The 26,643-nt window shown below is 52.3% G+C and overlaps 11 protein-coding genes across 11 annotated transcripts; 5 read left to right on the plus strand and 6 right to left on the minus strand.

Annotated features, from left to right (window-relative positions):
* Positions 1-265: 265 nt before the first annotated feature.
* Positions 266-1,872, minus strand: BDP55DRAFT_559689 (thiol-specific monooxygenase; the record flags this gene model as incomplete). The annotated part of the gene is made up of 3 exons (XM_060569920.1): positions 266-1,060; positions 1,120-1,711; positions 1,787-1,872. 3 exons carry the CDS (start codon positions 1,870-1,872, stop codon positions 266-268), a joined length of 1,473 nt encoding a protein of 490 aa, XP_060425804.1.
* Positions 1,873-2,927: 1,055 nt separating this feature from the next.
* BDP55DRAFT_617038 (fungal-specific transcription factor domain-containing protein) lies at positions 2,928-5,811 on the plus strand (the record flags this gene model as incomplete). The annotated part of the gene is made up of 3 exons (XM_060571275.1): positions 2,928-3,367; positions 3,524-3,969; positions 4,048-5,811. The coding sequence occupies exons 1-3, from the start codon at positions 3,292-3,294 to the stop codon at positions 5,809-5,811; spliced, it is 2,286 nt and encodes a 761-aa protein (XP_060425805.1). The 5' UTR covers positions 2,928-3,291.
* A 503-nt stretch (positions 5,812-6,314) lies between these two features.
* Positions 6,315-7,786, minus strand: BDP55DRAFT_283673 (uncharacterized protein). Its single transcript, XM_060566495.1, has 3 exons — positions 7,490-7,786; positions 6,814-7,397; positions 6,315-6,756 (listed from the first exon to the last, which is right to left on the minus strand). Exons 1-3 carry the CDS (start codon positions 7,545-7,547, stop codon positions 6,454-6,456), a joined length of 945 nt encoding a protein of 314 aa, XP_060425806.1. The 5' UTR covers positions 7,548-7,786; the 3' UTR covers positions 6,315-6,453.
* A 734-nt stretch (positions 7,787-8,520) lies between these two features.
* On the plus strand, positions 8,521-10,358 carry BDP55DRAFT_752105 (uncharacterized protein; the record flags this gene model as incomplete). The annotated part of the gene is made up of 6 exons (XM_060580654.1): positions 8,521-8,559; positions 8,626-8,898; positions 8,957-9,061; positions 9,148-9,530; positions 9,611-9,678; positions 9,763-10,358. 6 exons carry the CDS (start codon positions 8,521-8,523, stop codon positions 10,110-10,112), a joined length of 1,218 nt encoding a protein of 405 aa, XP_060425807.1. The 3' UTR covers positions 10,113-10,358.
* BDP55DRAFT_589233 (Alpha/Beta hydrolase protein) lies at positions 10,098-11,613 on the minus strand. Its single transcript, XM_060570906.1, has 5 exons — positions 11,328-11,613; positions 10,982-11,263; positions 10,706-10,921; positions 10,530-10,640; positions 10,098-10,469 (listed from the first exon to the last, which is right to left on the minus strand). The coding sequence occupies exons 1-5, from the start codon at positions 11,428-11,430 to the stop codon at positions 10,339-10,341; spliced, it is 843 nt and encodes a 280-aa protein (XP_060425808.1). The 5' UTR covers positions 11,431-11,613; the 3' UTR covers positions 10,098-10,338.
* A 207-nt stretch (positions 11,614-11,820) lies between these two features.
* On the plus strand, positions 11,821-13,954 carry BDP55DRAFT_674876 (major facilitator superfamily transporter). The gene is made up of 3 exons (XM_060575692.1): positions 11,821-12,386; positions 12,456-12,959; positions 13,009-13,954. The coding sequence occupies exons 1-3, from the start codon at positions 12,126-12,128 to the stop codon at positions 13,774-13,776; spliced, it is 1,533 nt and encodes a 510-aa protein (XP_060425809.1). The 5' UTR covers positions 11,821-12,125; the 3' UTR covers positions 13,777-13,954.
* Positions 13,955-15,210, minus strand: BDP55DRAFT_674877 (cutinase). The gene has a single exon (XM_060575693.1). It carries the CDS (start codon positions 14,756-14,758, stop codon positions 14,144-14,146), a length of 615 nt encoding a protein of 204 aa, XP_060425810.1. The 5' UTR covers positions 14,759-15,210; the 3' UTR covers positions 13,955-14,143.
* Positions 15,211-16,840: 1,630 nt separating this feature from the next.
* Positions 16,841-18,282, minus strand: BDP55DRAFT_674880 (uncharacterized protein). The gene is made up of 2 exons (XM_060575694.1): positions 17,560-18,282; positions 16,841-17,487 (listed from the first exon to the last, which is right to left on the minus strand). The coding sequence occupies exons 1-2, from the start codon at positions 18,216-18,218 to the stop codon at positions 17,259-17,261; spliced, it is 888 nt and encodes a 295-aa protein (XP_060425811.1). The 5' UTR covers positions 18,219-18,282; the 3' UTR covers positions 16,841-17,258.
* Positions 18,283-20,174: 1,892 nt separating this feature from the next.
* BDP55DRAFT_752127 (cytochrome P450) lies at positions 20,175-22,059 on the plus strand. The gene is made up of 4 exons (XM_060580655.1): positions 20,175-20,333; positions 20,386-20,916; positions 21,003-21,622; positions 21,676-22,059. Exons 1-4 carry the CDS (start codon positions 20,265-20,267, stop codon positions 21,932-21,934), a joined length of 1,479 nt encoding a protein of 492 aa, XP_060425812.1. The 5' UTR covers positions 20,175-20,264; the 3' UTR covers positions 21,935-22,059.
* Positions 22,060-22,197: 138 nt separating this feature from the next.
* Positions 22,198-23,562, plus strand: BDP55DRAFT_589246 (short-chain dehydrogenase). Its single transcript, XM_060570907.1, has 2 exons — positions 22,198-23,044; positions 23,097-23,562. The coding sequence occupies exons 1-2, from the start codon at positions 22,552-22,554 to the stop codon at positions 23,462-23,464; spliced, it is 861 nt and encodes a 286-aa protein (XP_060425813.1). The 5' UTR covers positions 22,198-22,551; the 3' UTR covers positions 23,465-23,562.
* On the minus strand, positions 23,563-24,839 carry BDP55DRAFT_674886 (short chain dehydrogenase). The gene is made up of 2 exons (XM_060575695.1): positions 24,383-24,839; positions 23,563-24,320 (listed from the first exon to the last, which is right to left on the minus strand). Exons 1-2 carry the CDS (start codon positions 24,491-24,493, stop codon positions 23,640-23,642), a joined length of 792 nt encoding a protein of 263 aa, XP_060425814.1. The 5' UTR covers positions 24,494-24,839; the 3' UTR covers positions 23,563-23,639.
* Between the last annotated feature and the right edge of the window lie 1,804 nt (positions 24,840-26,643).

The raw sequence follows: 26,643 nt of genomic DNA on the forward strand, positions 1-26,643 counted from the left end.
CATGCATCAAATGCACAGCATCGACTGTCAGATGTCGAGAGCAAACAGTCTCAAGTAATTCCTTGAGTTAAGAAAATCTGACTTGAAATCATACGGTAGCTCTTTTCTACCGGTAGTGTGCTCTAACTAAAGCAGTCTCTTTCCAGCCCGTGTCTAGACACGGTCTATCGTAAGGCATCTAGTCTAAACCTTTGGCTTAAGCCCATCAAACATGACGTCTACTCCTCTTTGACATCAAAGTCGTTGCGGCCTTAAATGACATCCCTCACAACAACTTTCCCTCCTCATCGAGCCCAGCTTTCCAAGCCTTGTAGTCAAACCCAAGCTCCTCCAACGTCGTGACCTCGTGCCTCCTCTCCCCTAACTTCCTCGACGCAATCTTGATCAAAGGAAACCGCTCCCTCGTCCATCGCTTCTCATCATCCCAGTACGGCGGGATCTTTCCCACTCCATCATTCTCAAGACCCTCCTTCTTCTCCGCCTCCAGGCTCCGCGTGTGGAGCATGTTGATGTACTCTAGATCCTTGGGAAACGCCAAGTTATGCAACATCTTACTCTCCCCCTTTTCCTTCAGCATCTTTACCTCCCACTCCCTCATCTCGCCGCGAGTCGGTAGCCGCAGACGATCCGCCCACGCGCGCGCAACGTACGCCGCCTGACCCTCCGATACAGGGAACGGCACGATGCGCTGCGGGATACCTGCGAACGCGAGCGTCGGGTCGTCAATGTAGAGGAGATGCTCGTACAAGTTCCGCGCGTAGGCACCGTCCGTGACCACGGGAGGGGAGAGATCGCGGAGGAAGGGGAAGCTGTAGAAATAGCCCGTACAGAAGACGACGCCATCGATACCCGATTCGGTCTCGCCGTTGGCGAAGCGGACTTGCCTGTTCTCAGGAATGAATTCGAGTATCTCGGGGACGGGCCTTGCCCAGGACGAACGGTCTTCTGCGGGGGTGTTGGGGACGGTCTTTTCGGAGATGATGATGGGGAGGGCGCAGACTGTTGAGATTTGAGCGCTTAGGTCGATGCCCGAGGCCGAGTTGCCGACGATGACGACTTTCTGTGATGGTGTAAGTAACTATGAGCAGGACAAGGGGCTAGACTCATGGCTCATCTCACTTTTCCCTCGTACTGTGCGGCATTTCTGTAAAACTTTGAGTGTGAGATGGAGCCTGGGTGTGCCTCATCGAACTCGGCGAGGCCAGGGATGTCTGGGATAAAAGGGTCGTTGTAGTGTCCGCTCGCTACGAAGACAGCGTCGAACTGCGCTTTGCTCGTCTCATGTGTCTGAAGGTCCAGGCTCTCAATCTCCCAATAGACCTCACTGCCGCTCGAGGACTTTCTGACTGAGATGATTTGCGTCGACAGAGAGATGATGGGTTTCAGCTCATCGGCATAGTCTTCCAGATACTTCTTCACTATTTGATGGGGAGGGAAAAGCGAGGCGTCCGAGGGGAACTTTTTATCTGAATAGTTCATGAGGGTGTGGGGGATGTTTGTCTCCAAGTAATCGTACACGGGAGAGACGAATTGCTTGGCATCGTGTCCCTCGACTGCGATGGCCGTATCCGGGTTCTTGGTTGGCTGTGTTCTGGGAATGCTGAAGTCGCCATCAGTGACGTTCAAGGGGCTGTATATCCAGACGCCGCCAACAGTATCTCTCTGCTCAAATATTTGGACCTTGGAGAACTTCTTCTCCGCTAGCAGGTACCTGATAAGGCACAAGTAAAGCAAGTAAGTATAAGGTTGTTAGATTCGTCGGCTGGGGCCGGATCGGCGGGCTTACTTTGCAGCAGCCAGACCGCACGGCCCGGCGCCGATGACGGCGACCCGATCAATGTTAAGCTTGTCTTCCAGGTACATGGGCGACATGATGGCGGCGGAGTCAGGCCGGGTCTGGACGTGAGGAGGGGTTGTAGAGAAGCGAGAAAGCGATAATATGGAGGGGTATCTGTGCAGCACCACTGATGAAACCCTCGGACGATGACAACGAAAAGAAGACTCGGCTTTATGGAAAGAGTGACGAGCAACTCTGAGCGATTTGTGCTTTATGCTCCGCATGAGCATCAGCCGATTTACACTCTTGGGTCTTTAGATTTCTGACGAGAGTATCCGTACAGAGACTACAGACGAACCTTGGTTCGGCGATATGCTTCTGCTGGTCGGACGAACGGCCCACTAAGTCGCAGCAAAAGGAATGACTGCCAACACGAGTCGGACTTGGCCCGACCACGTCAGTGCCAGCGCCAGGCTCGGTAGGTGTTTGTGCGAGTCGGGGGCGTGTTGGGCGGGTGGGGGAAGATCACAACCGCTCTAGAGCGTTCTTGGGATGAACATTTGTTTCTCATGCAAGTCATAGTTATTTAGCTACTGTTTCTCCAGTTTCTATGTCAAACTGTTTTTGCTTTCAAGTACTCCGTAGTTGATGCTTCACTTGAAGCTCTGAGTTGCCGACTTTGACAATTTAGCAGCACAACCCCAACTGCCGGCCGGCCCCTTATCTTTCACTCTCCCTTCTCCCCCCCTTCAACACGAAGAAAAAATAATGAGGAAATATTAACTCCGAATGACGCATCCCCGACAGCGGGGCCAAACTGGGCCGACTAAACTAGAAAAACCGCTCTAGGGAGGCTTCTTATTCGTCGCCCCTGAACAGGCCGTGGTAATGGCGTGCTCTACGCCCGCTTGAGTCGTGGTCTTCCACCATCGGCAACTGTCTGGTACTCGGGTACTTTTGTACTGTACTCCGTACTCCTGGTCTCTCTATTGCCGGCCGGTTCAAGGCCTCCCAGTCCCAGCCCCAGGCTCAGTGACTATCGGATCTGCGCGGAGAGTGACCTGGGCAGAAGCAGAGATGGTGTGTACGTGTATCCGTAGTGTGTGCTAAGGTAGGACAGCCTCGTTGCGACGCTGGGGAGGGGAGAGAAGAGAATTTTCACTCTTCTTTTCTTTGCAAAGAATGATTATCACTCAACAAAAAGATCGCCATCATACTACGAGTCCCGTAGCCATGGAAACGCACAGCCGCTGAAGAACTCTCTGCCTCTGCCCTGCAGATGACGATCCATTGAGAAAGTAAAGCAAGGTGACCACAAGCGGAGAGGTTCCCGACTCAGCTCCAGTCTCGCTTCTGTTCGAAAAGGGATCCCACTCCCAGCCGACCAACCGGTTGTGTATGCGACGTGTCCAGCGTAGAAACGCCCCCAAAGTCCCCGACAGCCCCGACACGAAACGGGCGTTCAGTCGGCGTCTCGCCGTCGCCCAGTCCATTGGCATTCCCGCACCGTCGCAATGTCGCCCGAACATATCAGATCGAACATTCATCGCTTTCGCGTCCGACAGACATCCCCATCCTCGTCAGCCCTGCGTCGCTCAGCTTCCCCTCCTGCCGTACGCCCTCCACTGCCGCCCCAGACACCGTCCTCAGCAGCCCACCCGGGACCTCCGGATACCGTCCCCGATGTCTCATCGTCAGCAACAGCAGTAGCAGCCATCGCGGCGTCAGTCTCGGGCTCGGCCCCAGCGCCGCCGTCTTCAGGTCCAATCTCACCGGCGCTGACGGGTCAAAGTCCTACCGCAATTCCTAGTGCCGCCAACATCTCCGCTTCCGTAGCAGCATCAGCATCGGCGGCGGCGGCGGCGTCGTCATCCATCTCAGCATCGTCGCCAAAGGTCGCCCGCGACATCCCCGCCTGCGACCGCTGCCGCAGCTTCAAGAAGAAATGCAGCCGCACTTTTCCCATCTGCACCCTCTGCGCCAACGCGGGACACAAGTGCTCCTTCTCCACGCCCGCCGCCTCCACTGCTGCCCAGACGCACCATCTGCGCGCCCGGATAGAATGGCTCTCACGCTTCATCAACGAGAACCTCCCTGTCGCCGGCGCCCCTGGCGTAGAGACCCTTGATACAGGCACGGATATCGCCTCCGTCTTGGGATCCTCGCCGGCTGCTACCACGACAACCACAGCCGTGGGTCAGCCGATGGAAATTCTTCCAGCCACGCCGGCGGCGAATGGGGCCACGCCCGGGTCTATCATTAGTGCTGAGAGTAATCGTGGGGAACCGCGGGACACTTTCGCCGTGCACCAACAACCGCTTGGGACATCGGGGTCGATTCTGTTTGACCAGAGGAGTCTCGCGGTCAACGTAGAGTCGGAATTATCATCGTCAAGGGGCAATGATCACATGCGAGCTCTGCTTCAGCCCGCACCGGAGCCCGGAAGGATTCTTGGCATTGAGAGCCTGCGCGACGGAGAAGGCTTCACGTCATCGAGCTTGCCCCGCGACGCCATTGCTCGTAGGTTCGTTGACGCCTACTTCCGCAACGTCAACCGGGCGTACCCTTTTGTCAACAGGACAAAGGTCCTCCGGGACCTCGAGTCACTCGGCGAATCGTCCAAGCGGCGCAGGGATGCCGACTCTACTTTACTGTATCTCATCATGGCGATTGGGTGCACCACCCTACAGCGCGCCGGCCAAATCCCCAACGACACGGCCTCCAAGTTCGACGTGGCCTATGCCGACATCATCCAGGAGTGTCTTGTAAGAGAGGACCTCGAGTCGATCCAGATCCTCGTCCTAGTGGCACTGTATTCACTCTTCGACCCAAAGGGCATCTCCACGTGGTCTATAGCAGGCATCGTCTCCCGGCAGGCCATGCTCCTCGGCCTGAGCAGGAGATCCTCCGAGGACAAGAACCTTTCGGCCATGGACATTGAACTTCGGCACCGCCTATTCTGGAGCATTTACGTCCTAGACCGGATGATGGCCATCTCTCTGGGTCTCCCCGTAGCCCTCATTGACGAAAACGTCGATGTCCCGCTACCAGGCCTCACAATCGAAGAGTTCGCCTCCCCGGACCGTCAACACTTCGCCTCCATCCTCCAGACAAATCGCCACGTCATCCAGCTCAGGCAGCTCGAAGACCGTATTCTCAAACAGATTCACACCCGCAAACAATCAGAGGTCGCTGCGCTCTCGCAAGCAGACAGGCGCGCCATCGTGCAGAACATCCGCTCCGAAATCGAGAATTGGTACAGCAACGGGTGCCTCGTCTCACCCCTGGAACCAGACAACGTCCCCATTCACAACTCAGTTACCTGGCTCAGCGCGCGGTACTACCATCTTCTCCTCCTCCTTCACTACCCCTGCCATTTCAACTCGTGCGGCTCCATCGTCTCCGCCGTCGAGCTGCTGCGTTTCGCCCAGAAACACCTCCAGTCGACCTCGGTCCTCCTCCAGCAGCGCCAGTTACCCCTGAACCGCGTTACTCTATGCCGCCTCTTTCCCGTCGGTCTAGTCCTAATTCACAGCTTCATCGCCTGCGCCGCAGAATGCACCTCTTTTTCGGCGCGCGACGAGGTCGCCGTCATCGTCAGCATCCTCGAGGCCTTCCCCGAGGGCTGGAACCAGGCGCGACAGGCAGCCCAGGTCTTTCGGCAGTTCATGGGCCTCATTTCTGGCGTGCCTAATAACGGGTACACGACGCTGCATTTTCCCGGGAACAACAACGTGTACGGCGGCGGCGGCGGCGGCGGCGGCCAGTTCTCGTCTAGAGAATCGTACCAGGCTATGGTGCGGCCGCTCATCACACGGCTAGTCGCGCTGATGCAGGAGGTCCTCGGCCGGTCGACGTGTTATGCCTTTCATGAGTTCCCAGACGATTGTGGTGGGCAGCCTTCGGCGCCGGCGGGGTTTAGGGGCCAGACTGCGTTTTCGCCCACAGGGCCTACGCGGCATTCGGCAGCGATGGGGAATGATGAGTCAGCCATGGACTATGGCTGGGGTTCTTTGGAACTGGGGTTTCTCTGAGATGATGTTGTCTTGTAATAGCCAGCTGATGGTTTCACTTCCTTTCGTGCCTAGATACCTTAATGTGTTGTAGCGATGAATCAATTTTGACTTTACTGATATTGCCACACCTCTGATTCTCCAGACATGTTCAAATCATCCTGGCGTAGTGATTACATCAAATATCACAATTCTTTAGTGTCAGGAATAGCCTAGTATGGGGATGGAGAGCCTTGGCTTCCAATTTGGACTTCGCCAGGGCCTGTCTGGATCACTCATCATGATAAGAACCTGTTCATATTCCGTCCGCACCCAGAATCGTGGCATATCCACCGGAGGGCAAGGGGCTTTGCTCGAGTAGGAGGAAAGAGCATCCTGCAGTAAACTCCCCGGAATGGAGGCGTCAAACGGGCTGGGGTCACGGATTACTGTGAACTTGTACCCATAAGTCTGAGTAGTGAGGGTCTAGGAGCAAGGGGAAACCCAAGAACGCTCTAAGCGAGGGGCACCAGGGAGTCGCGTCAATCACATCATTATCTACGAAGTACTCCGTACCCTATCGGTACTTTCTGTGGAAATACCAGCCATTTGAAGTCTCCTTCACACGTCTGCAGCGTCCAACTCTCATCCAATTAGCCTATACCACTACTCCGTACTTTTGACCTAATTACTTGACCGCATGCCCTTCTCTGCAATCATGCCCATGAAGTTGAGCTCCGCCTCCATGGCCTTGGTGCCTGCGCCCATAGGGCTAGCCGTCGGGTACAGAGCCTCCAACTGTACCTCCTTGGTATGAATCTTGGGCTCCTCCTTGCTGCCGACCATCATGATCTCGAGCACGTTGCCGTTGCCGTATTGCTCCTCTGTCAATAGCGAGAACATTGCATTGGCGAGGTCCTCGGACGATAGGGCGAGGTCTTCAGCTGGCAGGCGGTCGCGGCAGAATTCTTGATCAAAGAGGGGTGTCTGCGATTAGGTTAGTTTCTGTTATTATTTGAACAGGCTTGAAGGTGCTCAACGTACCCTCGTAGGTCCAGGACAGATGACAGAGTTCCTAATCCCCACCAACTTCTTCAGCCCCTGGAGAGACTTGACGACGCTCAAAACAGCCGCCTTACTCGCAAAGTAGAATGGCGTCTGGATGGAGTGAATGTAGCCACCCATACTCGACACCCAGAGGAGATTCCCCTTCACCTCGCGGTTCTGCAGCCAGTAGTCGATGGCGATCTGCGCCAGGCGGATCGGGCCGATGGTATTGACGTTGAAGATGTGGTAGGACCCCACCTCGGCGTCCGCATCGTCCTTGGATTCTGGCGAGACGCCGGGCGGGTTCCAGAACGACGACCAAGGCGGCTCGAAGATGCCGGCGTTATTGACGACGATGTCGACGCGGCCGAATGTCGCAAGGGTTGCGGCCCAAAGGGATTTGAGCTGCGCCCAGTTTGTTGTGTCTGTTTTGTGGAAGGCGGCCGAGGGTTTGTCCGGGGAAGGGGAAGGGTGAGGGAATTTTGCGATGGTGGTCTCGGCCTCGGGGCGTAGGGCGAGGTCTGCTATCACTACGGAGCAGCCTTCGTTGAGGAGACGCTGGGCGATGGCTAGACCGATGCCTACATAGAGGATTCAGGTTTCAGTGTACTCCGTAAGCCGGTGATCAATGTGTATCGTCACTGCAAGTTAGGTAGAAATGGAAACTGCGTACCAGATCCGGCTCCTGTAACCAGGGCTACCTTTCCCTTGACCTCGTATTCGATAGTCATGTTAAGTCGTCAAAGTGCGAGCTCGATGGTATAGATTCTAAGTGCGGATCTGACTCGCTTCCGTCTGTTGATGAATAGGAAATGCACAACCATATGTTCTTCGGCACACTGGGTTGGTTCAAAGAGCAGGAAGAAAGGGGGATCAATTACATGACTTGCTAGGTAACATCAAAACCGTTGCCGGATGGTCTTATAGGATGAGGATCTTCGTCCCAGGGCCCTTTTCCAGATATGCTAAGGAAGGTCAAGACGGACGGACTTTTCAGGAGGATGGGCGGTCAACGACCAGGGCCCCGACTCTAGTTATCTCCAAGACGACAACTTGATTTGACCCCGCGTTCCTGCATCCATCCTAGGTCCAGCTGTCAAACGGGGGTAATGCGGGCGGGTGTTGGGTCAGGCCATCCGCGGGCTGGGTATCCATCCTGTTGGACTTCGAATGCCTACTCCACCCCGCATAAGTTGTGCGTGGTAGATAGTTCGAGGTCGAAAACGATCGCTGTCATGGAACTTGGACAAATGCCCATATCCCACACACTTTTAGTTAACAGTACTATTAATCTCTAGCACCTTGAATAAAAGCCAGAAAGCATCACATCAGAAAACCAAGAAAAGTCCTATCTACAGGCGGAGTCCCCCTCGCTCCCTGTTGCCAAGATGTTGTTGGTGCCGGGTTTCTATATGCCACCTTTCGCTTTGACGTCTCCCATCCCCATGCCACATGTCTAGGGCCCCTGTCAGCCACCGCATCCTATCACACACCCAACATCCCACACTGATGCATGTGCTGGGGGTTCCAATCCGTCTAATTCTCCAACAAACTCTTTGGGATTGACCCTAGCTTGAGGTATTCGTACCTGACGCGGTTCGCAGCTGCAGCTGAATCAGGCAAACGCACATGGGAACACGCTCCTTCAAGTTCAGACCAGGGATGTCAGGGGCCAAGTTACGTTGAAGAATTTTGGTCCCAGCCATGAGTGACCACGGTCACGACCTCCGCTCCAGTGGCAAGGTTTGCTGTCTGTACATTTTTTTCGGATTTCTCTTTGCTACTCGTACTAGTCTTTACAGAATGTAGAAACTGATTCAACTCCTCTTTGAGACTCGTCCCGGAAAACCGCCTTTGATCCCGTCTCAACTACCACGGAATCGACGGAGTGGACGCGTTATGTCGAGTGCGGCCGCAGACGATACGTGGCAGGCCATCGAGCCTCAGGGGCTCGCGCTGGGTCTTTTGGTCACTACCGTCACGTTGGCGATTCTAACGACTATCGTCATGGCCATGCGCATGTTTATTCGATTCAAGACGAACAAAATCGGCTCCGACGACTGGGCCATGTTGACAGGATTCGTAAGTAGACCATACTCCTGTCGGTAGACAGAGGCTAACTGAGAGAACGTCTGTTTAGTCTGTTAACTTGGGCCAATCCGCTGTTGCGATTTACGGGTCTTTTACCGGTATTGCGAGTAGAGATGAGACAATGAATCAGGCGACGAGCATTGAGGGCTACAAGGTACGCCATGACGGCATGGCGCAGACCTATCTCATACAAATTAATTGATCTAGAGTTGCTAACACTATTTCGTCAACGGCGACTAGACACTATTGATCTGGCAAGCTTTCTACGCCGGCAGCTTGTGCTTCATCAAATCCAGCATCTGCATCACCCTCATGCGCATCACGAACCAAAAAGTCTACCTGTGGATCCTGCGAGGATTGATAGGTCTCTCCTTTCTGATGAGCGGTTCTGGCCTTATCGTCATTCTGAATCAGTGTCACCCCCTCGATAAGTACTGGGACAAGAGGATACCGGGCACCTGCTGGCCACCGATCGTAGCCACCGCGCTCTCTTACGGGGCCTCCGTCGCCAACGTCATCACCGACTTCAGCGTTGCGGCAATTCCGTTCTTTCTGCTTCGGCATGTACAGATGCGTTCTCGACTCAAATTCTACGTACGGCTAATTCTGGGATTGGGTCTCTTGTAAGCTTGATACCTCGAGAGCTCTGTCATATGAAAGAGTTTGCACACAAGAGGCTTTTGACTAATTACCTTGGTGACAGGGCTGGTATCGCGAGCATCATCCGAGTCCCTTTTACGAATGCTTACATGAAAGCCAGTGATATTCTGTGTAAGAAACATGGCTACCCCGAGTAGTCTCCCAGTACTTGTTCGAGGCAGTATACTGACAGCCCGGCTACTGTAGACCACGCAGGTAACATAGTCCTCTGGACTATCGTCGAATGTGGCCTAGGCATCATTGCTGGCTCGCTACCGATGCTACGAGCCTTCTTCAAGCGGCTGGCCAAGGATACCAGCACACAGGAACCCTACAATCGTTCGGGTGATACCAATCTCGTAACCTTTGGGCAGGGCAAGGGACGACAGGGGCCGATATACGAAACGGATTTGGGAGTGACGGTGATCGGAGGAGCTGGGGATAATGAGAGCAACAACAGCAACCATGACGATGACGCGGAGAGCACGCGGCGAATCATTAAGGTCACGAGAGAAGTACGGCATAGTGTTACTGAAGAGAGGGAGACTTTACCGGTGAAGAGGTGACGCGTGTATGATTCAGAGTTGATAAGAGCGTCTGTGAATGAATAGGTACTCGTACCCAAGTAACATGGAACCTCTTGTCTACAAGATGGAGGGTGTTCCAGACAGGAATGCGACGCCATCCGTCAAGGCGTGCTGTCGCTGCGCATGGAATTCGCATGAGACTCTAATTGGTGTACCGCAGCCATTATACGCAAACCAAATTCGACCACTTGTGACTTCATTGGGACTAGATATTCAAGTGTGTTCTGATCTCTCCCAAAACCACCTCTGGCTTTTCGGCATGAACACCATGATTGGCACCCTCAACTAACAGAAGTTTGGCGCCGGGAATTCTTTCAGCAATCAACTTGGAGTTTTCTGCAACGCCATTAGCTTAACGTTGGTCAAGCTCCTCGACAACTTTGGTAAATTTCTTACCTGGAGGACAAATCCAATCCTTGTCACCAACTACTACCAATGTCTTGGCTGTGATCTTGGATAGTTGCTCGGTATAGTCAAAGTACTTCTCTTTCTCAGAATAGAGATCATCTGAGTCGATTGTTAAAAAGCCTGCACATTGAACAGATACACCTTGAGCGGGGATGTTCACTTACTGTGAGATTCGGCAACGTAAACTCCATCAAGGTTGCTTTTCAACGCTGCATCGGGGTCGAACGTTTCTCTATACAGCGGCATCATGGCGAAGTAAATCATCTGAAACTCGCGATCGCTTTCATATGCACCAAAGACCTTGTTCTTCAACATGTCGACGGAGAAGCTGGGAACTTTGTGTATCCTCGCCTCTAAAGTTCTGATGGCGCCGGCCTCATCTGGTAGTGGTTTTGTCAATACTCAGCCCCTGTACAGCTAGTGCAGATTTCAGAACTCACGGTGATGAGACGCTGCAGTTCCTCTGAGAATCAGATGTGATACCTTCGGGGCGTATTTGATGGCATAGTGTTGCGCCAGGAACCCGCCGAAACTACCGCCGCAGACGATGACCTGATCATCAGCGACGAAATGCTGCCTTACCCCTTCGATATCGTCGACAATTTGCTCAAAGGTGTAAGGCTTAGTCAAAGAACTTTGACCATGCCCACGGTAATCGAAGGAAAGAACTCGAATCCTATCGCTTAGTTGGCTGTAGATTTTGAAGTCGGACTTGTGATCACCTAGAAAGGACAAATTCTTAATCAGTAAGCCTGTCTTGGTATGCGGAGATTACAGTAATTGTACCCATTCCACGACCGCCATGTAGCGTGATCATGAGCGGTGCATTTTCTGGCCCAGTTATGCGGTATGCCAGACGGGCGCCATTGATGTTTACAAAGTCTACCATCTTGTCTTGAGCCCCGGGTTAGTGGTTTGAGAGTAGCGCCTATGTTTCCAAGGACTCATCAGAAATCCCTCAAGCTCACGTACAAGGTAGATCTTTTGCCTATAGACTTGGAGGCTTCTATCACGTCAGTCCATCCTAGTGTTGAGGACTTCTTTCGAGACGCCTTTCTGTTATCCGATAGGCGTATCGCATGAAAAGCCGAAGAAGCGGGGAGAGATCCAGCGAGACGAAGCAAGGGGATTAGCCCGGGATCTGCTTGGCGTGCGAGTAAGGAGTCACTAAGGACCGGAACTAGCCCGACAAAAACTGCCAAAAGGGGTAAAGACACGAGGCCCCATTCCGATACCACATCGGAAGGAAAAAAGATTTTGTCCTCAATGGCGCTTTGTTCGCCGCCAATGGTGAGTCGGTGACGGCACATTTTGGTCAATTCGACTTGAAGAAACGACTGCTGATGTCGTGCTCGACCCAGTAAAAATCGTTATCAAGTCTCTTTTTCGGACTATCGACCGATTCTCGAGTGTCTCTAGGGAGGGATATGCTATGATAAAGAAACTTCTGCCCAGGTTCAATCTTCACTTTGCCCAGGGAAGCTCCAATAGCTTGGCTCAATTCACCGACCGTAGGCCGTGTTGAAGCTGTCTTGTCATCGTGCGACGAAATCAGAGTCAGTAACAGCTGCATATCGAACCAGGATGGCGCTGCACCTCGATACCAACGCGGCCAATGCCATTAAGACCGTCGACCCAACCAACCGGAGCCACGTCAAGGACGGCGTTTCCGCGACCTCCGCCGTTGCCGAGGCCGATACCAAGCCGGAGCCCCCACAGCAACCTGAAGCTGCCGGATGGTTCCACTGGCACGAACCCGGCACGTCGCCGGAAGAGAAGAAGCTGATCTTCAAACTGGATTGGTTTCTACTCTCATTCTCTTGTCTTATGTTCTTCATTAAACAGGTGAGCATGTACTTCCCGGCCCCAAGAGTCGCATTTTGTTGGTTTGCTAACTCCAGTACCCCTCTGTAGCTTGACCAGAACAACATTTCTAATGCCTACGTATCCGGCATGTCGGAAGAGCTCGGCTTCGGTCCTGGCAACGAACTCTCCTGGATGAATACGTACTTCAACATTGGAACAATCATTGGCGGTTCTTTTGCCAATCTAATCATCACTGTCGTCCGGCCGCGCTTCTGGCTGACCGGATGCCTCTGCACTTGGTCTCTCTTCGTACTCTTCCTCTTCAAGTGCCAGAACGCTACTCAATTCTACGTCCTGCGTTTCTTCATCGGCTTGTTCGAGTCTGCAGCCTGGCCCGGCGTCATGTACGTTCTTGGATCGTGGTACCGCAAAAGCGAGCTGTCTCGCCGTTCCGGCCTCTTTGTCATGAGCGGTGTCTTGGGGCAGATGTTCTCTGGCTATCTTCAATCTGCCTTGTATTCGGGCATGGGCGGAAAGGGTGGCTTATCGGCGTGGCGATGGCTTTTTGTCTTTGACTTCATTCTTGCCATCCCAGTGGTGATCTATGGTGTCGTGAGTACCCTTCTTCAGCATCGTCGTATCTTTCTAACCCCATTGCCAGATTTGCTTCCCCGACACCCCTCACACTACAAAGGCTTTCTACCTAAACGACTGGGAAAAGCAGCGCGCCCGCGAGCGCATTGAAGAAGAGGGTCGCAAGCCCGTCGGCAAGATGAACTGGTCCGTCATTAGCCGCGTCTTCGGCTCGTGGCAGGTTTACGCCTTCACCGCAGCCTACTCTTTCTGGACTTTGACCTGCGGCTCCTACATCATTCAATACTTCACTCTATACCTGAAGTCTACAAAGATGTACACTGTGCCGGAGATCAACAACATCCCCACCTGCGTCGGCGCCATCAACTTCGTCTTTATGGTTTCCACAGGCTACGTCTCCGACAAGATTGGTCGGCGCGGGCCCGTCTGTTTCGCTGTCGGGTGTCTCCTCACGTTCGTGTATGCCGTTCTCGCAGCGTGGAGCGTGCCGCATATGCTGCGCATGGCCGTGTTCATCCTCGCAGGATGCTATGGTTGTTACACACCTTTACTGGCTGGATGGGCGAACGAGGCCTGCGGTGGCGATCAGCAGAAGCGTGCCTTTGTGCTTGGCTTCATGGTTTCGGTCGGCCAGGCTGTTGTAATTCCCTTCCAACAGCTGCAGATGCCGAGCGGACAAGCCCCTGCATTTGCCAAGACCCATGGGTGGGAGAGCGCGCTTGCGTTTGTGGTGTCATTGACTGTCTGGACTGGCGTTGGTCTGCCGTTGCTTCAAAAATGGAGAGAATCTCGGGTGAAGTTCAGCACTCACGAGAGTCATAGCGATGAGGCTTAATTGGTTTGCAAAGTGAAGGATCAAGAACGGGAGAATGTATGATCGAGAACAGGTTCTTAAAGCGCTCATGTCAATGTGTTTTCAGGGTAATGGGGTACTAGTGGAGTTTCCAAACGTGGGCGAGATGAGACACTTATACCTTTATGATAGACATCATGTGAGTAATTAGTTTTGCAGTTTGAAGTAAGAATCAGTGCCATTGACTAGGTTGGTGTATTCAATACAAGAAGGTTAAAGCCATACTGTGAAGAAAGGAAAGTTCCAGACATCCCATCGTGTATCCATGCCACAAATCCAGGGCTCCCTTCAAGCATCTACAAGTAGATACTCCTCTGATCAAGACGCATATGCCCTACTGAAATTGCACTTAGGCGAGGGCAGTCTTGAGGAAAGTGCCTGCGGTGTTGACATCAGAGCCATAACCAAGGTGACCAGAGGCGCTAGCGCTCGAGCAGCTTCCGGAGCTGGCGCAGCCACCAGCAGAGCATACGCCGTCGCCAGCAGCGCAGAAGCTCCTGAACTTGGCGGTAGCGACACCAGTGACGGCTTGGCCCTTGAACGGGTCACCAAAGGTGACGGCCGCGGCGACGGCCTTGCCCGAGAGCTTCTTAGCGGCGTTGTGGACGACCATGCCGCCCTGGCTGTAGCCGGTGAGGACGATCTTGGTCTGGGGGCACTTGCTCAGCCACGAGTTGGCCTGGTTAGCCATGGCGACGCTGCCAGGGCCGGAGCCAGTGCTCTCAGACATGATGCCGCCCATGTCAGCCGGGTAGGTGGTGCCCTCAAAGACGGAGTCCGGGACATTGGAGGCAACGGCCTTTTGAAGACCGGGGCCGACGACGCTGCCGAGGGTGCCCATCTCGGTGGTGCCGCGAGCGAAGAGGACGGTGAAAGCTTTGCAGCCTGAGGTCTGGCGGATCTCAACGGGGCTGGCAGCCGCAAGGGCGGCGAAGATGACGGTGGTGATGGCGGCGGTCTTCATATTTGGTGAGGTTGTTTGGTTGTTTGTCGTGGTTTTAGAAGTGAATGTCTTGTCAAAAGAGCGATGTTTATTATGGCGATAGTCGAAAGAGTGTGTGCTGCACTTGGTTGGCAGATGTGTGACTAAAAAAAGCGAAGGTAAGAAGTCGTGAAGGGACTGGATGGTTCTTGATGTTCCTGATGATCCTTCAACATCTTGTCTTATGCTCAGTGATATCTCATGCTCTTATACCTCAAGGCCTGTCAGTCCAACTCCCGAAGCTCAAAGTCTTCACATATCGATAGGAGGATCAGGGATAGCCTCATAGGAATCACGATGTCATCCCAAGTTTGAGGCGATGGAGCCTAGTTCGTCCAAAAACGATGTTTCTTGCGATTCCCCCGTTTCATACTGATTGGTGGCTTCGTCCGGAGACACCAATGTCTCAACCTGTCGTTCGCAATCAAAAAATATCGGGAAGCATCTGTGCGGATTGACACGGCACTCCCGTCGAGGATCAATGCGGCTTGACACTGGTCTCTCTGCGGCAATACCACCGGACGGAAGACCGTGCATAATGTTCTGTTCCTGTTGGAATGCAGGCATCCTGACAAGCCAGAACTGCCTTAGAGCGCTTGGACTCAGCCATCACACCTGTCAGACCCAGTTGATTGGTTCTTAGTTGGTCTGTCTGGTCGCACCATTCACGGGGTTCAGGAGATATTTCCCATTTCTCAATATGCAAATCGTTTCTTCTCCAACACCCATGGGCTCACAAACGGGCGATGTGGGCACAGCTACCACACCGTTGTCTTGGCCATGAAGACAAAACAGGGAGGTTTCCCTTTTTCATACCCCACAGTCAAGTTGGTTGCTCCGAACTAACCGACTATTGGTAAAAAAAATACTGGAGATTCTCGAAAGGGAACCATTCATTGGATTGTTCTGGACCGAGGCTCTGAAGCCTTAGTGCGCCGCTCGGTCGGTAAGGAGGATGCCGGGAAAGATCCTCCCTGAAGGAAGATCACGGATCAAGTGGGCGCCAATCGCATCTCATCCTCCTCGATATCAGGCTCGAAAAGTTCCGAAACAAGGATATCCATCTTTGTTGTACTCAATGAGTCGTTCTCAACTTGATTTACATATCACATATCTCAATCATGTGCATTTGATGTGGAGGGCTCGTGTATAGACACAAGCAAGTTTGATGATGTGGCGGGCGTCATTGCAATAAATTGAAGTGGGAAAACAATATGAATCATAATGGTTGTCCTATTATATGTGGAAGGACTAGAACGTTCATATTGGCACCGGTCGGCATGAAAAGGATGTTGATCCAAGGCCCGGCAGATAAGCATACAACCCACCGTGACTTATCGATCCTCTTAATTGCAGGGGTAAGTCAAGCTATTCAGGTTCATCTCCGTCGATGGACACTAGAAGAAACACGCTGGTGGCCTGGAACTATTCTAAGCCATCTTCGTACTTGGCTCTATGATCATGAGCTCTGGAAGGATTATTAGAGCCGATCATGAATTAATCAATCAGAAGTGGCTTGATCTTCTTCGCCACTGTCCCTGCAACCCCTCACCCAGTATTTGCCCGCACCGCCTCACGTCAAAGTAAGCCTTCCTTGCAAAGGTTCGGCAGGTTTGAGAGAACAACTCAGCCTCTACAGACCCTGGCCTGTATGGCAAAAGCCTCACGTCACAGGCATACTCATGATACCCAAAGCAGACTCGGAAATCGCCAGCGGAAAGGCATCACCGACGCAATGAGTGCTTCTCGCCCTGTCTGACTCAGAATAATATCGTCCTGCCTCACTCTGAAGGTGCCTAGTCTAGACAAAGCAAGGCTTACGAGTGTGTCAAACATCGATACGACCTTCCTCTTCATCGCAGAGTAGCCCTTGTGTCCATCAAGGTGACGAATGCCGTCCATTCCGCGATCAACCTCGGTTCGTTGCAGTTGAAAGACACGTACCAGTGGATCATCACAGTCCCAACTGTCACAGAGGTCGATCCAGACGTTCTTCATGACGGGAAGGAGCCTGTTAGTCACCTGCACCAAGGCAACGTATGCCCAAATTCAAAGGTCGCTCAGATTGGAGGGTAGGAATCTGCCCAACGCTATTACAGTCCTTAAAGGATCAAACTGCAGCAGAATGTCTTGGTAACATGCTCCCATGAAATCAAATAAATCGGCCTTCGTTCTTCATCTAAGCACCGCCAAGCCCTACATGAAGCGTGGCGTGGGCAGCATTTTAACGAGTATTTTGCTTTTATTTACGCCCCACAGCGTTATTGCCATATGCCGAGAGCCGAAGAGAATGAAAGGGGGTTCGTTCCTGGTCTGCAGAGCCGTTTGGACCACCTGGAAAAAGCAACAATAAGACACCTTGTGGGACGAGGCTAGGTTCTGGATGCCCACAGTCCGAGCCCATTCCCAGAGCGTTCCACCCCAACGCTCTCCCACCATCTTCTCACAGACTTGGCGCCCGAAATTGTCCCCTTGTAAAGGCTCAGAGAGACACGCACCCATCCGCGCTGTTTTCGACAAAGATGCCACCCAGTATTTGTCCCTCGTTGAGATTGCTCTCCTGGAATCCATCGTTTACAACTGTCTTGGTCTCGGTGGGCTTTTTGAGCAAACCGATCTGCAACGCGCCGCCGCCTGCGTTGTTGTTCGGGAGGACCTCGGTGACGGACTTAAGCGGATCGTTTCCTTCCGAGAAGAAGACTTGGATTGTGCTAACGAATCATTAGACACCGAACAAGACCTACATCCTTCCGAAGCAACGAGGATGGGACGATTAAACTTACTTTTTGGGGACATCGAGGGTGACCGCCCAGTTTTGCCAGACATCAAACTTGAGGGCAGTCGAAAAGATAACGCTGTTATTCCTGTCCAGCATCTTCCAGTCGGTTGAAGACGGCCCGCCTGCTGTGCTATTCTGGCCGAGGGGTGTGCCAATCTGCAGAGCAAATTGCGCACCACCCGAGTCGTTCGTCTCGTGGAAGGACGTTAGGTACTCGTGCGTCAGGTTCAGCTTTCGGGTCGAGTCTTGCATGGAGCTCCAGTGCGTCGTCATGACACCCTGATTCGAAGCATCGGAGCCGTTTCCAAGCAGCAGTCCGGCGCGGCGGCAGCCCAGCTGCGGGCTGTTGCCGCTTGGATTGAAGAGGGACTGATCATTGATGGTGACTTCGAGGGGCTTAAAGTTGCCAGTCGCATTGGAGGCGTCGAATCGCGAGGGCGTCGGCACTGTCGGGAACAAGAGGATCTCAGACCACGGCGCGGGGCCCTTGGTGAATCCCGGGTTGAATGGGCTGGCACTGGTGTCAAAAACCTCCAAGGTGAAGTTCTGCGGGATTCGCCCGTCTAGGACCACTGGGCACTTGACGGGGGAATCGAGAGATGCGCGGGGCGCGTTCAGCGCAAGCGCCTGCAAGGAACGGACAGCTGCATGTGGCAGAATCATATTGGTAAGAGTTTGAATAGAAAAGAATGACTGAAGTTTGTATTGTAAAGAAGCGAATGACGACTGAACCTGCGAGAACCTATCCTAGACTTTGGTCATCTTTGGTGATGTTGATGAGAAGTTATACGGAACATCTTGGTAGTCGGCTTCGCCCCACTCATCTGATACTCAACTTTATTGTGGTAAATAAAGGGGAGAAAGCTTATTTGACATCGTCTGAAGATCATTCCCAGGATGCCGCACATGGACTGGAGCCGCAACCGTTGAACTTTGCTTGTTTCAGTGTCTTTGGGAAAAGTTGATAGCGGGGCTTTAGGCTATTCCCAATGACTCCGGCGGACTACTCCAGATTAAAACACAGAAGGAAAGCTGTTTTTTCCTCTTGGCAGAACGTCTTGAGTCATGGCTTCAGGGATCATGGGCAGAACGGGCAGAAAGCTCGGCATCGTGATGTTACCGCATTCCCGCTTGAGGCGGTACGGTCCGAGCTTTCAATTTATTTGGTGGAATTGCATACTGCATCCAGCAGCCAAGTCCACCAAGAAGCAGTGTATAGTATCAAGTAAGGACAGTCCTCCAAGAGAGCAGGTGCTAGAACTCTTCTAGCTGATAGGACTTAGTTTATACTCTAGTGCCAAATGCTAGGCTTTTTCCATAGCAGCATTTAGTTGCCAAGCTTAAAACATCAGTTTCCAGGACGAAAGACATATCTCCCGGGTCCACCGCCATTGTGCTCGATATTATACTGTATACTGTATTCCACGTATCCAAATCGTTCTTCCAGGCAGTAACCGGATTGTCCCAGTCGATCAGTTTCTTCTAATATGCTCACATCCTGCTAGGACATAGTGAGTAGCATTTCCGAGGCCCAGCAAAATAAGGTACGAGAATGTTGTTACAAAATCTCAATGAAGCGTTGGGTAAAGATCCTCGATAGTATATGGTTAAAAAAGATGGACCTTTGTGAGGTACTCAAGGTAGTCAAGGCTTCACGGCTAGAGTATGACAGCATGCGAACAAGCAATATCAAAAAGGCACATAATTATAGTCGTTAGTTATAAGTGTAACGGTCAGAGCGTCCAAGCTGAACTTCATTGAATGTACTTGCGCTTCTCCATCTGGGATTAAGTGAGGGTAACGGGGGTGGTACAGAGGTGGTACGGAGTTGGTTGCTGGAATCAAATCAAAATTACAGCCGAGCTTGAAATATGCGGAAGACTGACCGTGAGTTCCGTGACAAGAAAGAGTCTATGTCTTGTTTGGAACCGGAAAACGGGCTATCCGCAACTTATACCATGATATAGTTGCTGAGACGAAAGGCGACTATGTGCACCTGAGTCTTCTCGGGTTCGGTGCTAAGTCTCCGTGCGCTTGCGAAGTTTTGATTTAGGATGTAGCGACAAGCAAATACCGATCGTAAGTGTATCGGCCCGTGTGGGATATTCAAGTAGGCAGGCCTAGATGGTGCGGTAAAGACCTCATTGATACAGACGGATAGAGAGTGGCATCTTAGCAGTCCTCAATTCCACCAACGCCGATGTATTACAATATCATGATATTTCTCCTGTCTTCGGGCTTTCAGAGTGTCCTTTTTGTCCTTAGAAAGCCAGTTCTCCTTCGACGATGCCGATCACGATCATTGCTGGGCGGAGCTATTGCATACTTACCCTAGTCTGAAATCATACCAACAGGTATTATACGGTACCAACCATGTGCAGCTGCAGGAACAATACATCAACCATTCATCTTTACCCTATTAATCAGTAAAATGGGTACGAAAGAATTTGACCTTCCCGGTTGGGAAAGTCATGCGAGCTTGAAATTCGTTGGTTGTTGGTTCTACATGTACCATCCATTGAATGTGACATATTATCCCTACATCCCCTTCGGCTAACAACCATAAATATGCCCCCTCACCGTTAACCGCCAGAACACTTTATTTACAGAATTACTTCTGGGTGGCTATGAGAGGAAATTCTCAGATTCTTCACCACTACAGATCGGGGCACATATTGACGATTGCATCGACTAAGCAGCTCCGGAACCATGCTCTTCACCGATCCAGTCGTGGTGTTCGGGGCATTCCTGACCATCTGCGTGCTTGGTCTCTTGCGGGTAAGTCAGATCCTCAGCCTCAAATCAGATATGACTTCTGATGAACACTTAGCTCTATTCTCTATGGCTGGGAAACCCTCTCAAAAATATCCCAGGGCCATGGCACACCCGCATCACGCACTACGCGCTTAAATGGCAAACCATGATCGGTCGGCGAATGTACTACGTTCACTCTCTTCACGAAAAGTACGGCACCGTCGTACGAATCTCGCCTTATCAGGTCGCAATCTCCGATCCCGACGGCTTCGTCGCGATCCACCGCATCGGATCCGGCTTCCTTAAGTCACCATGGTACGAAGAGTTCGTTGGAGATTCAGGCATCGGGGTTGGTGTTTTTGCCACGGTGGACCCGGTAAAACACGCAGCCATGCGGAAACTGTTCTCTCGAGCCTTCTCTGCTACCAGCCTCCGTCAGAACTGTGAGGTTGTGGTGAGGGAGAAGGTGGCAAAAGCCGTTCAGCGGATCAAGGGCGAGGCCCTCCATGGATCGGTTGATGTTCTTCATTGGTTAATTCTCATGACTTCGGATGTGGTTGGTCAGCTGTGTTTTGGTGAATCCTTCGAATTATTGGAATCCGGCAAGGTGAGTCTCGATACTATTGACGCAGCCATGATTCTGCTCTATCATGCGTTGATCATGCATCTCCTGCTAATAACAGATATCAACAGAAAAATGAATACATCGAGACGTTCCAAATGGTCGGGGTAGGAAGTTTCCTAAAGCACGAGCTTCCGTGGCTTTACTCGATCTCTCAATACATCCCGGTCAAGTCATTTCAACGAATGCTCAATGCTGGAAACTCTATCCATCAATACGGTGGCCGAGCTGTCGAAAACTTGAAGAGACATCGCGATAACAAGTCGAATCTCTTTGCCACTGCGTTAGCAGAGTCCGATGCCGGGGAGAAATTCCAGCTCTCGGAGAAATACATCCAGATCGAGGCGTCTAATTTGATCTTTGCTGGAGCAGATACAACGGCGTCTACTCTTACCTATCTTGTCTGGGCTGTCCTTAAGAAGCCGGATCTCCAAGCCCGCTTGGAAGCAGAGGTTGCTGCAGTTGATGAGATCAATCTTTTCAATGATGCGTTTCTCGAGAAGCTTCCTCTTCTCAATGCCGTCATCGACGAGACTCTCCGCCTTTACGGCAGTATTCCAAGTAATTTGCCACGAGTTGTTCCACCAAAGGGTGCCAAGCTTGGAGGCTATGATATTCCTGGAGGGCTAGAGGTCGAGACTCAAGCTTACACTCTACATCGGGATGGCAATGTGTTTCCGAACCCACTCGAGTAAGTCGTCGGTTCACGTGAGCTGCGCCAGTCTGCCAACTAATATGAAACAGGTTTGACGAGTCGCGCTGGATTGACCCGACTGTGCTCACACCTTATCAGAAAAGCAGCTTCTGCCCTTTTGGTGCCGGTGCGCGAATTTGCATCGGTCAGCACCTTGCCCGCATGGAGCTTCGGATGGGTGCTGCTGTCTTGTTCAACAAGTGCCCTGGCCTGAAGTTGTCCAGCAGTACGACGGACGCGATGATGGAGATGGAAAACTTCTTTGTTGTTGCGCCTATTGGGCATCGTTGCGATGTCACGATGCAATAGCCCCGTTTCTTTGGGTCAAGCCTTTCTCTTTTCACACGCGCGGGCCATGTAGGCGTTGGGGATTGCAACGGACTCTTACGATATTCGGATATTGTAAGATTTTCTCCTAGCTACTCATGATAAACCCGTTTGATCCAACGGTCTGGTCCAATCAGCGCCACGAGACCGTTCAAGATATAATTTCCTCGCTTGCTGCGTGACTACGGCGGCCGCCCCCAATGCATATCCCACAAAAACCCCCTGCCACTGATCATTGAGAAATAGCGCACCCCAGCTAGGGCCCTCACCAAGCGTAGGCTTTTCACTTGTCGCGACGCTTTCTGGTGCTAAAGCAGGTGAGCAGAGAGTCCGAAGTGGCCGCTTTTCCGCGTCCCTAGCTTGAAAATGGACTTGGCTACACCGCATACAGTCCGAATCCCGGTCTGAGTTCCATTCGAAGAGCGACACGTCGCACGACATCACAGTTGCCTGGTATCTGGGAGGGGTTGAAGAACGTCTGCAAGTGACTGGGTCTGGGGTGAGTTCGCTATTAATATCGACTCCGCAAGCCTCGCCAAGCCACGTGTGTTGCAACTCCTTCCAGTCTCAACGACATCGCATTCGTGTGCACCAACAACATGGCTGAATTTCTCATCGAAGACAAGGACTTGGCCGGCCTCAAAGGCAAGGTGGCCATCGTGACAGGCGGATCATCAGGCATTGGCCTCGCTGCAGTCAACACATTGCTCGCCCAGGGTGCCTCCGTCGTCAATGCAGATATTCAACCGCCAGCTGAGCAACCCGAAAGCTCTTACACCTTTGTCAAGACCGATGTCATAGTCTGGGCTGAACAAATCGCACTCTTCAAGAAGGCAAAAGAGGTTTACGGGCGTATCGACCATGTCTTTGCCAACGCTGGTCTCGGCCCTCGCGCCAACTACTTATCTACGGAAGTAGATGAGAACGGCGATCTGAAGGAACCTACACATCAGCTTCTGGATGTCAGTCTCACGGGTGTAATGCACACGGCTACGATTGCGATTTACTATATGCGGCAACAAGCCGAGGGTGGCAGCATCGTCATCAACGGTTCTACAACAGGTCTTCAACGGCTTCGTGCCGTGGACTACTGTGAGTTTGGAAGCTTTTTCAGGCTAGTTTTCTCAGCTAACAACGAGTTTAGCCACGGCCAAGCATGCGGTGCTTGGATTCGGACGTGGTCTGATCCCGCTCATCGCATCTGCCAACCTGCCCATCCGAGTCAACACCTTGGCACCGACGTGGGCTGACAGCAGCGTGCTGCCGGACTTGAAAGGTCTTATGGCCAAAATTGGAGTTGAGATCCAGACCGCTGAAGCCGTTGCCCGTGGCGCAGCGTATCTGATGGCTGATGCCTCCCGGAACGGAAATGTGATCCACGTGCAGCTTGGAAAGTACAAGGAGATTGACGAGGCTATCTTACTCCCTGCATTTGAGTCTATCAAGGGACCTGATTATCCTGGCGAGGACGAGGTTCTGCGTCGCCTAACGGAGCTCATGATGGCCGCTTGATGAGTATATTACATGCTTGAATAGGGCCTGGGCAGAGAGAGGTTGGCGTCGAACCTGCGCAATCTTAATGAATACATCACGATGAATTTGAAAGTCATCGGCACAGTAAAACTACAGAGAATGCCTCAAAACGTCAGAGAAAGTTATGAAGAGCAGTTGTCTACGTCTAGCTTTGCTACAACATTGAGAACCCCCCAGAAGCGGAGATAGTTTGCCCAGTAACCCAATTCGCTTGCTCTTCAGCAAGCATTGCAACAACAGACGCCACATCCTCCGGTCTCCCCATCCGATTCTCAAAAGGCGTCATGGCCACAATCATCTTGACATGCTCCCCGTGCGCCTCAGACGCCCCCGACTCGCGCGCCATATCCGTCTCCGTGACACCAGGCTCAACTGCATTGACAGTGTGTCCCGCCGGGCCCAGCTCCGCGGCCAGGGCACGCGTGAGGCCCTCTAGCCCAGCCTTGGAAGCTAGGTAGAGACTCGCGGAGGCGTAGCCGCCACGTGCCGCGACGGAAGTGATGTTGATGATGCGTCCTGGCCGGCGGAGGCGCGGTATGACGGCTTGGGACATGAAGAAGGGCCCTTTGAGGTTGACGTCGATGCTTTCTTGGAAGTCGGCTGGCGTGACGGCTGAGACTGGTAGTTTGGACGTTATACCAGCGTTGTTTACGAGGATGTCGATGTGTTCTCCGAACACTTTGACGGCGGCCTCGACGATCTGCGTGGGAGAGTCGGGCGAGGAGATGTCGGCTTGAACTGCGATGGCATCCGCTCCGTTGTCCAAGGCTTTGATACTGCTCACTACATCTTGCGCAATACTCTCGCTCTTTTCCGAGACGTAGGTGACGACAACCTAGGGATTGCTGTCAGTGATTCTTGTTCATCACTGATGGGGAAAGTTGGCTCTGGACTAACGTTTGCGCCTCTACTGGCTAGCTCAAGAGCAATAGCAGCACCGATTCCTCTAGAACCGCCAGTCACAATAGCGACTTTACCGCCCAGAGACTTAGCTTGCGTAGAGGCCATTTATTGCAGATCTTAACTGAATAGACAGAGTATCCAGAACACAAAGCTGGGGCTGCAACAACGTGGAGGTAAACGGTCAAATGACAAAGCGGGGTCCCGCGAATCAAAGACTTTGTTTAAGCTTTGAATTCTTTCCAATAGTAGTTAGGCATCTAGCGAGATCCGGAGAGAAACAACGGGTCTTGTAACACAGCTCTCGGATGAGACGTTGAGAGTGAAGCTCCTTAATTAGCACAACTTGGGCTTGCTTGTCAACAAACATTAGCTCTCCGTTCCAGGCCCCCGAGTCACCATGAAGGGCGGAATGCGCCATCAGTCGGAGGTAAGGCGAGCGATAACACGAGGCGTTGTCCCTCAGAGAGTTGCGATAGCAGTCATACTTTCGAGAAGGAAATCTTCGTATTGACAATGTCATCTTTGTTTATCTTTGCGATAAAATGCCAAGTCCAATTCAGATTGGCCTATCTTGACTGCGGTTTTGGTGCAGTGGTTGCCCCGATTTGCAGCCTCCCTGCATACATGCTGCGACAAAATAACAACGCCATCAACAATGCTAAAAAAAAGTCATCCTTCCCTCCCTCACACTCCGAAATGACCAAACATTGAATTCAGCCCAGGTAGTCTAGACGCAAGCAACAGTCTGCGTGCAGCTGTCTCCACGCTTGAGGTCCTTGCAGGAGTCCTCGTTGGCCTTGGTAGCCGTGGCGTCAAAGGTATCCGTCTTGCCCTTCTGGCAGACGTTCGGATTGCCGGAGCAGAAGAGGTTGGTGCCCTGCTGGCAGACGGACAGGTAGTTTGCGGTCTCGTAGGTGGCCTGGGCGGAGGCGCCAGCGACCATGATGCTGGCGAGGACGGCGAAGGTAGGGAACTGCATTTTGGCTGTTGTTATGGTGGTTGTGGTTGAGATTGAAAAAGAGGCAAGTTGTTTCTTGGGAGTGAAGTTGTAGCGAAAGAGACAGTTGTTGATGTGAGTGATGTTGAGATACGTAGAGAACAAATATTATGCCATTGAGGGTTTACTTGATTAATTATATAGAAGTTCTGCTCGTCAATCCACGGAGAGCTCTTGCCGTCCAAGCCTTTGATAGATCATCACAATCTCGCTGACTCGAGCCGATGTCTCGAGGCCGTCCTAAGCGAAGCGACGCACTTCGAGAGCCCCGAGTGGGATGGAACGTCGGGGTCGCCGTGGAACCGTGAGCGCGGTGCGTGGTGCGTAGTGCCGCCCAACCGAGAACCTTAAAAAAGACCCGTGTGCTGAGACGAACACTTTAGGCCAACTCTGGCGTGGCTTTGCCCTCATGCGTTCCAATTATATTAACAATGACGTTTCAACTTGAACGCGTGGTGTCTCGCAGCCCTGGTCAGTAACCAGGTCTGTATAGCACCTCCTAGAAAACAGTTGCCGGACTAAGCAATCGGACGGACAATGGCAACTTTATTATATTGCAAAGTGGAGTGTTGTTGGAAGTTTGCGTGCATTGTCTTAGAGAGCCTGGGGCTCGTGGGTGGAGAGCGAAAGTGACCATCGCCTTTCCCCAGATTCAATTGCGGATACCGAGCTCTGGGAATCATATGCCGCTTCCAGATGTTTGGGTCTATTTACCACGAGGCGCGCGCGTTGAGCAAGATTAGCAAGTCTTGATAAGACTTTGGTAAGTCTCAAGGTTTGTGCATGACCTAGGTGATGTCTAGCAATCCTGAGCAAGCGAGCTCAGAGGCTAGTCTTCAGGCCCTCTTCGCGGTGGCCCTGAACAAGCCGGCTACCGAGTAAGTCGTGAAGGCTCGGGAGATTCAAGGGTCGTATTGTTGAGTCAACTGCCAGCAAGGCTGTGTTGCCGATGAGCTCGCTCGAAGTGGGAAGCGATTGCTGTGATGATGCAGTTGGTGGAAGGTTCCATCATGGCTAGTGATTCTGTTGACCCTAGCGACGTTGCAAGCGCGCATTGCTGAGTTCGGTGTCGAAGTTGTTGACTGCCATTTCACTGCACTATAATGCAGCCATATGAATTGATTGTACGGACAAGGTGACGTCCAAAAGTACGATCTCCAGAAGACTCCTCAAAGGGAGAACCAAAAAATGATGAAAGTTGGTACAGGATTGAGTGCCTGACAGGGTTGTCTGCCCAAGAGTGCCAAGTCCCTCGAGT

The sequence above is a fragment of the Colletotrichum godetiae genome (genome assembly GCF_030913485.1).
Source record: "Colletotrichum godetiae strain CBS 193.32 chromosome Unknown BDP55scaffold_43, whole genome shotgun sequence".
Taxonomy (NCBI): Eukaryota; Fungi; Ascomycota; class Sordariomycetes; order Glomerellales; family Glomerellaceae; genus Colletotrichum; species Colletotrichum godetiae.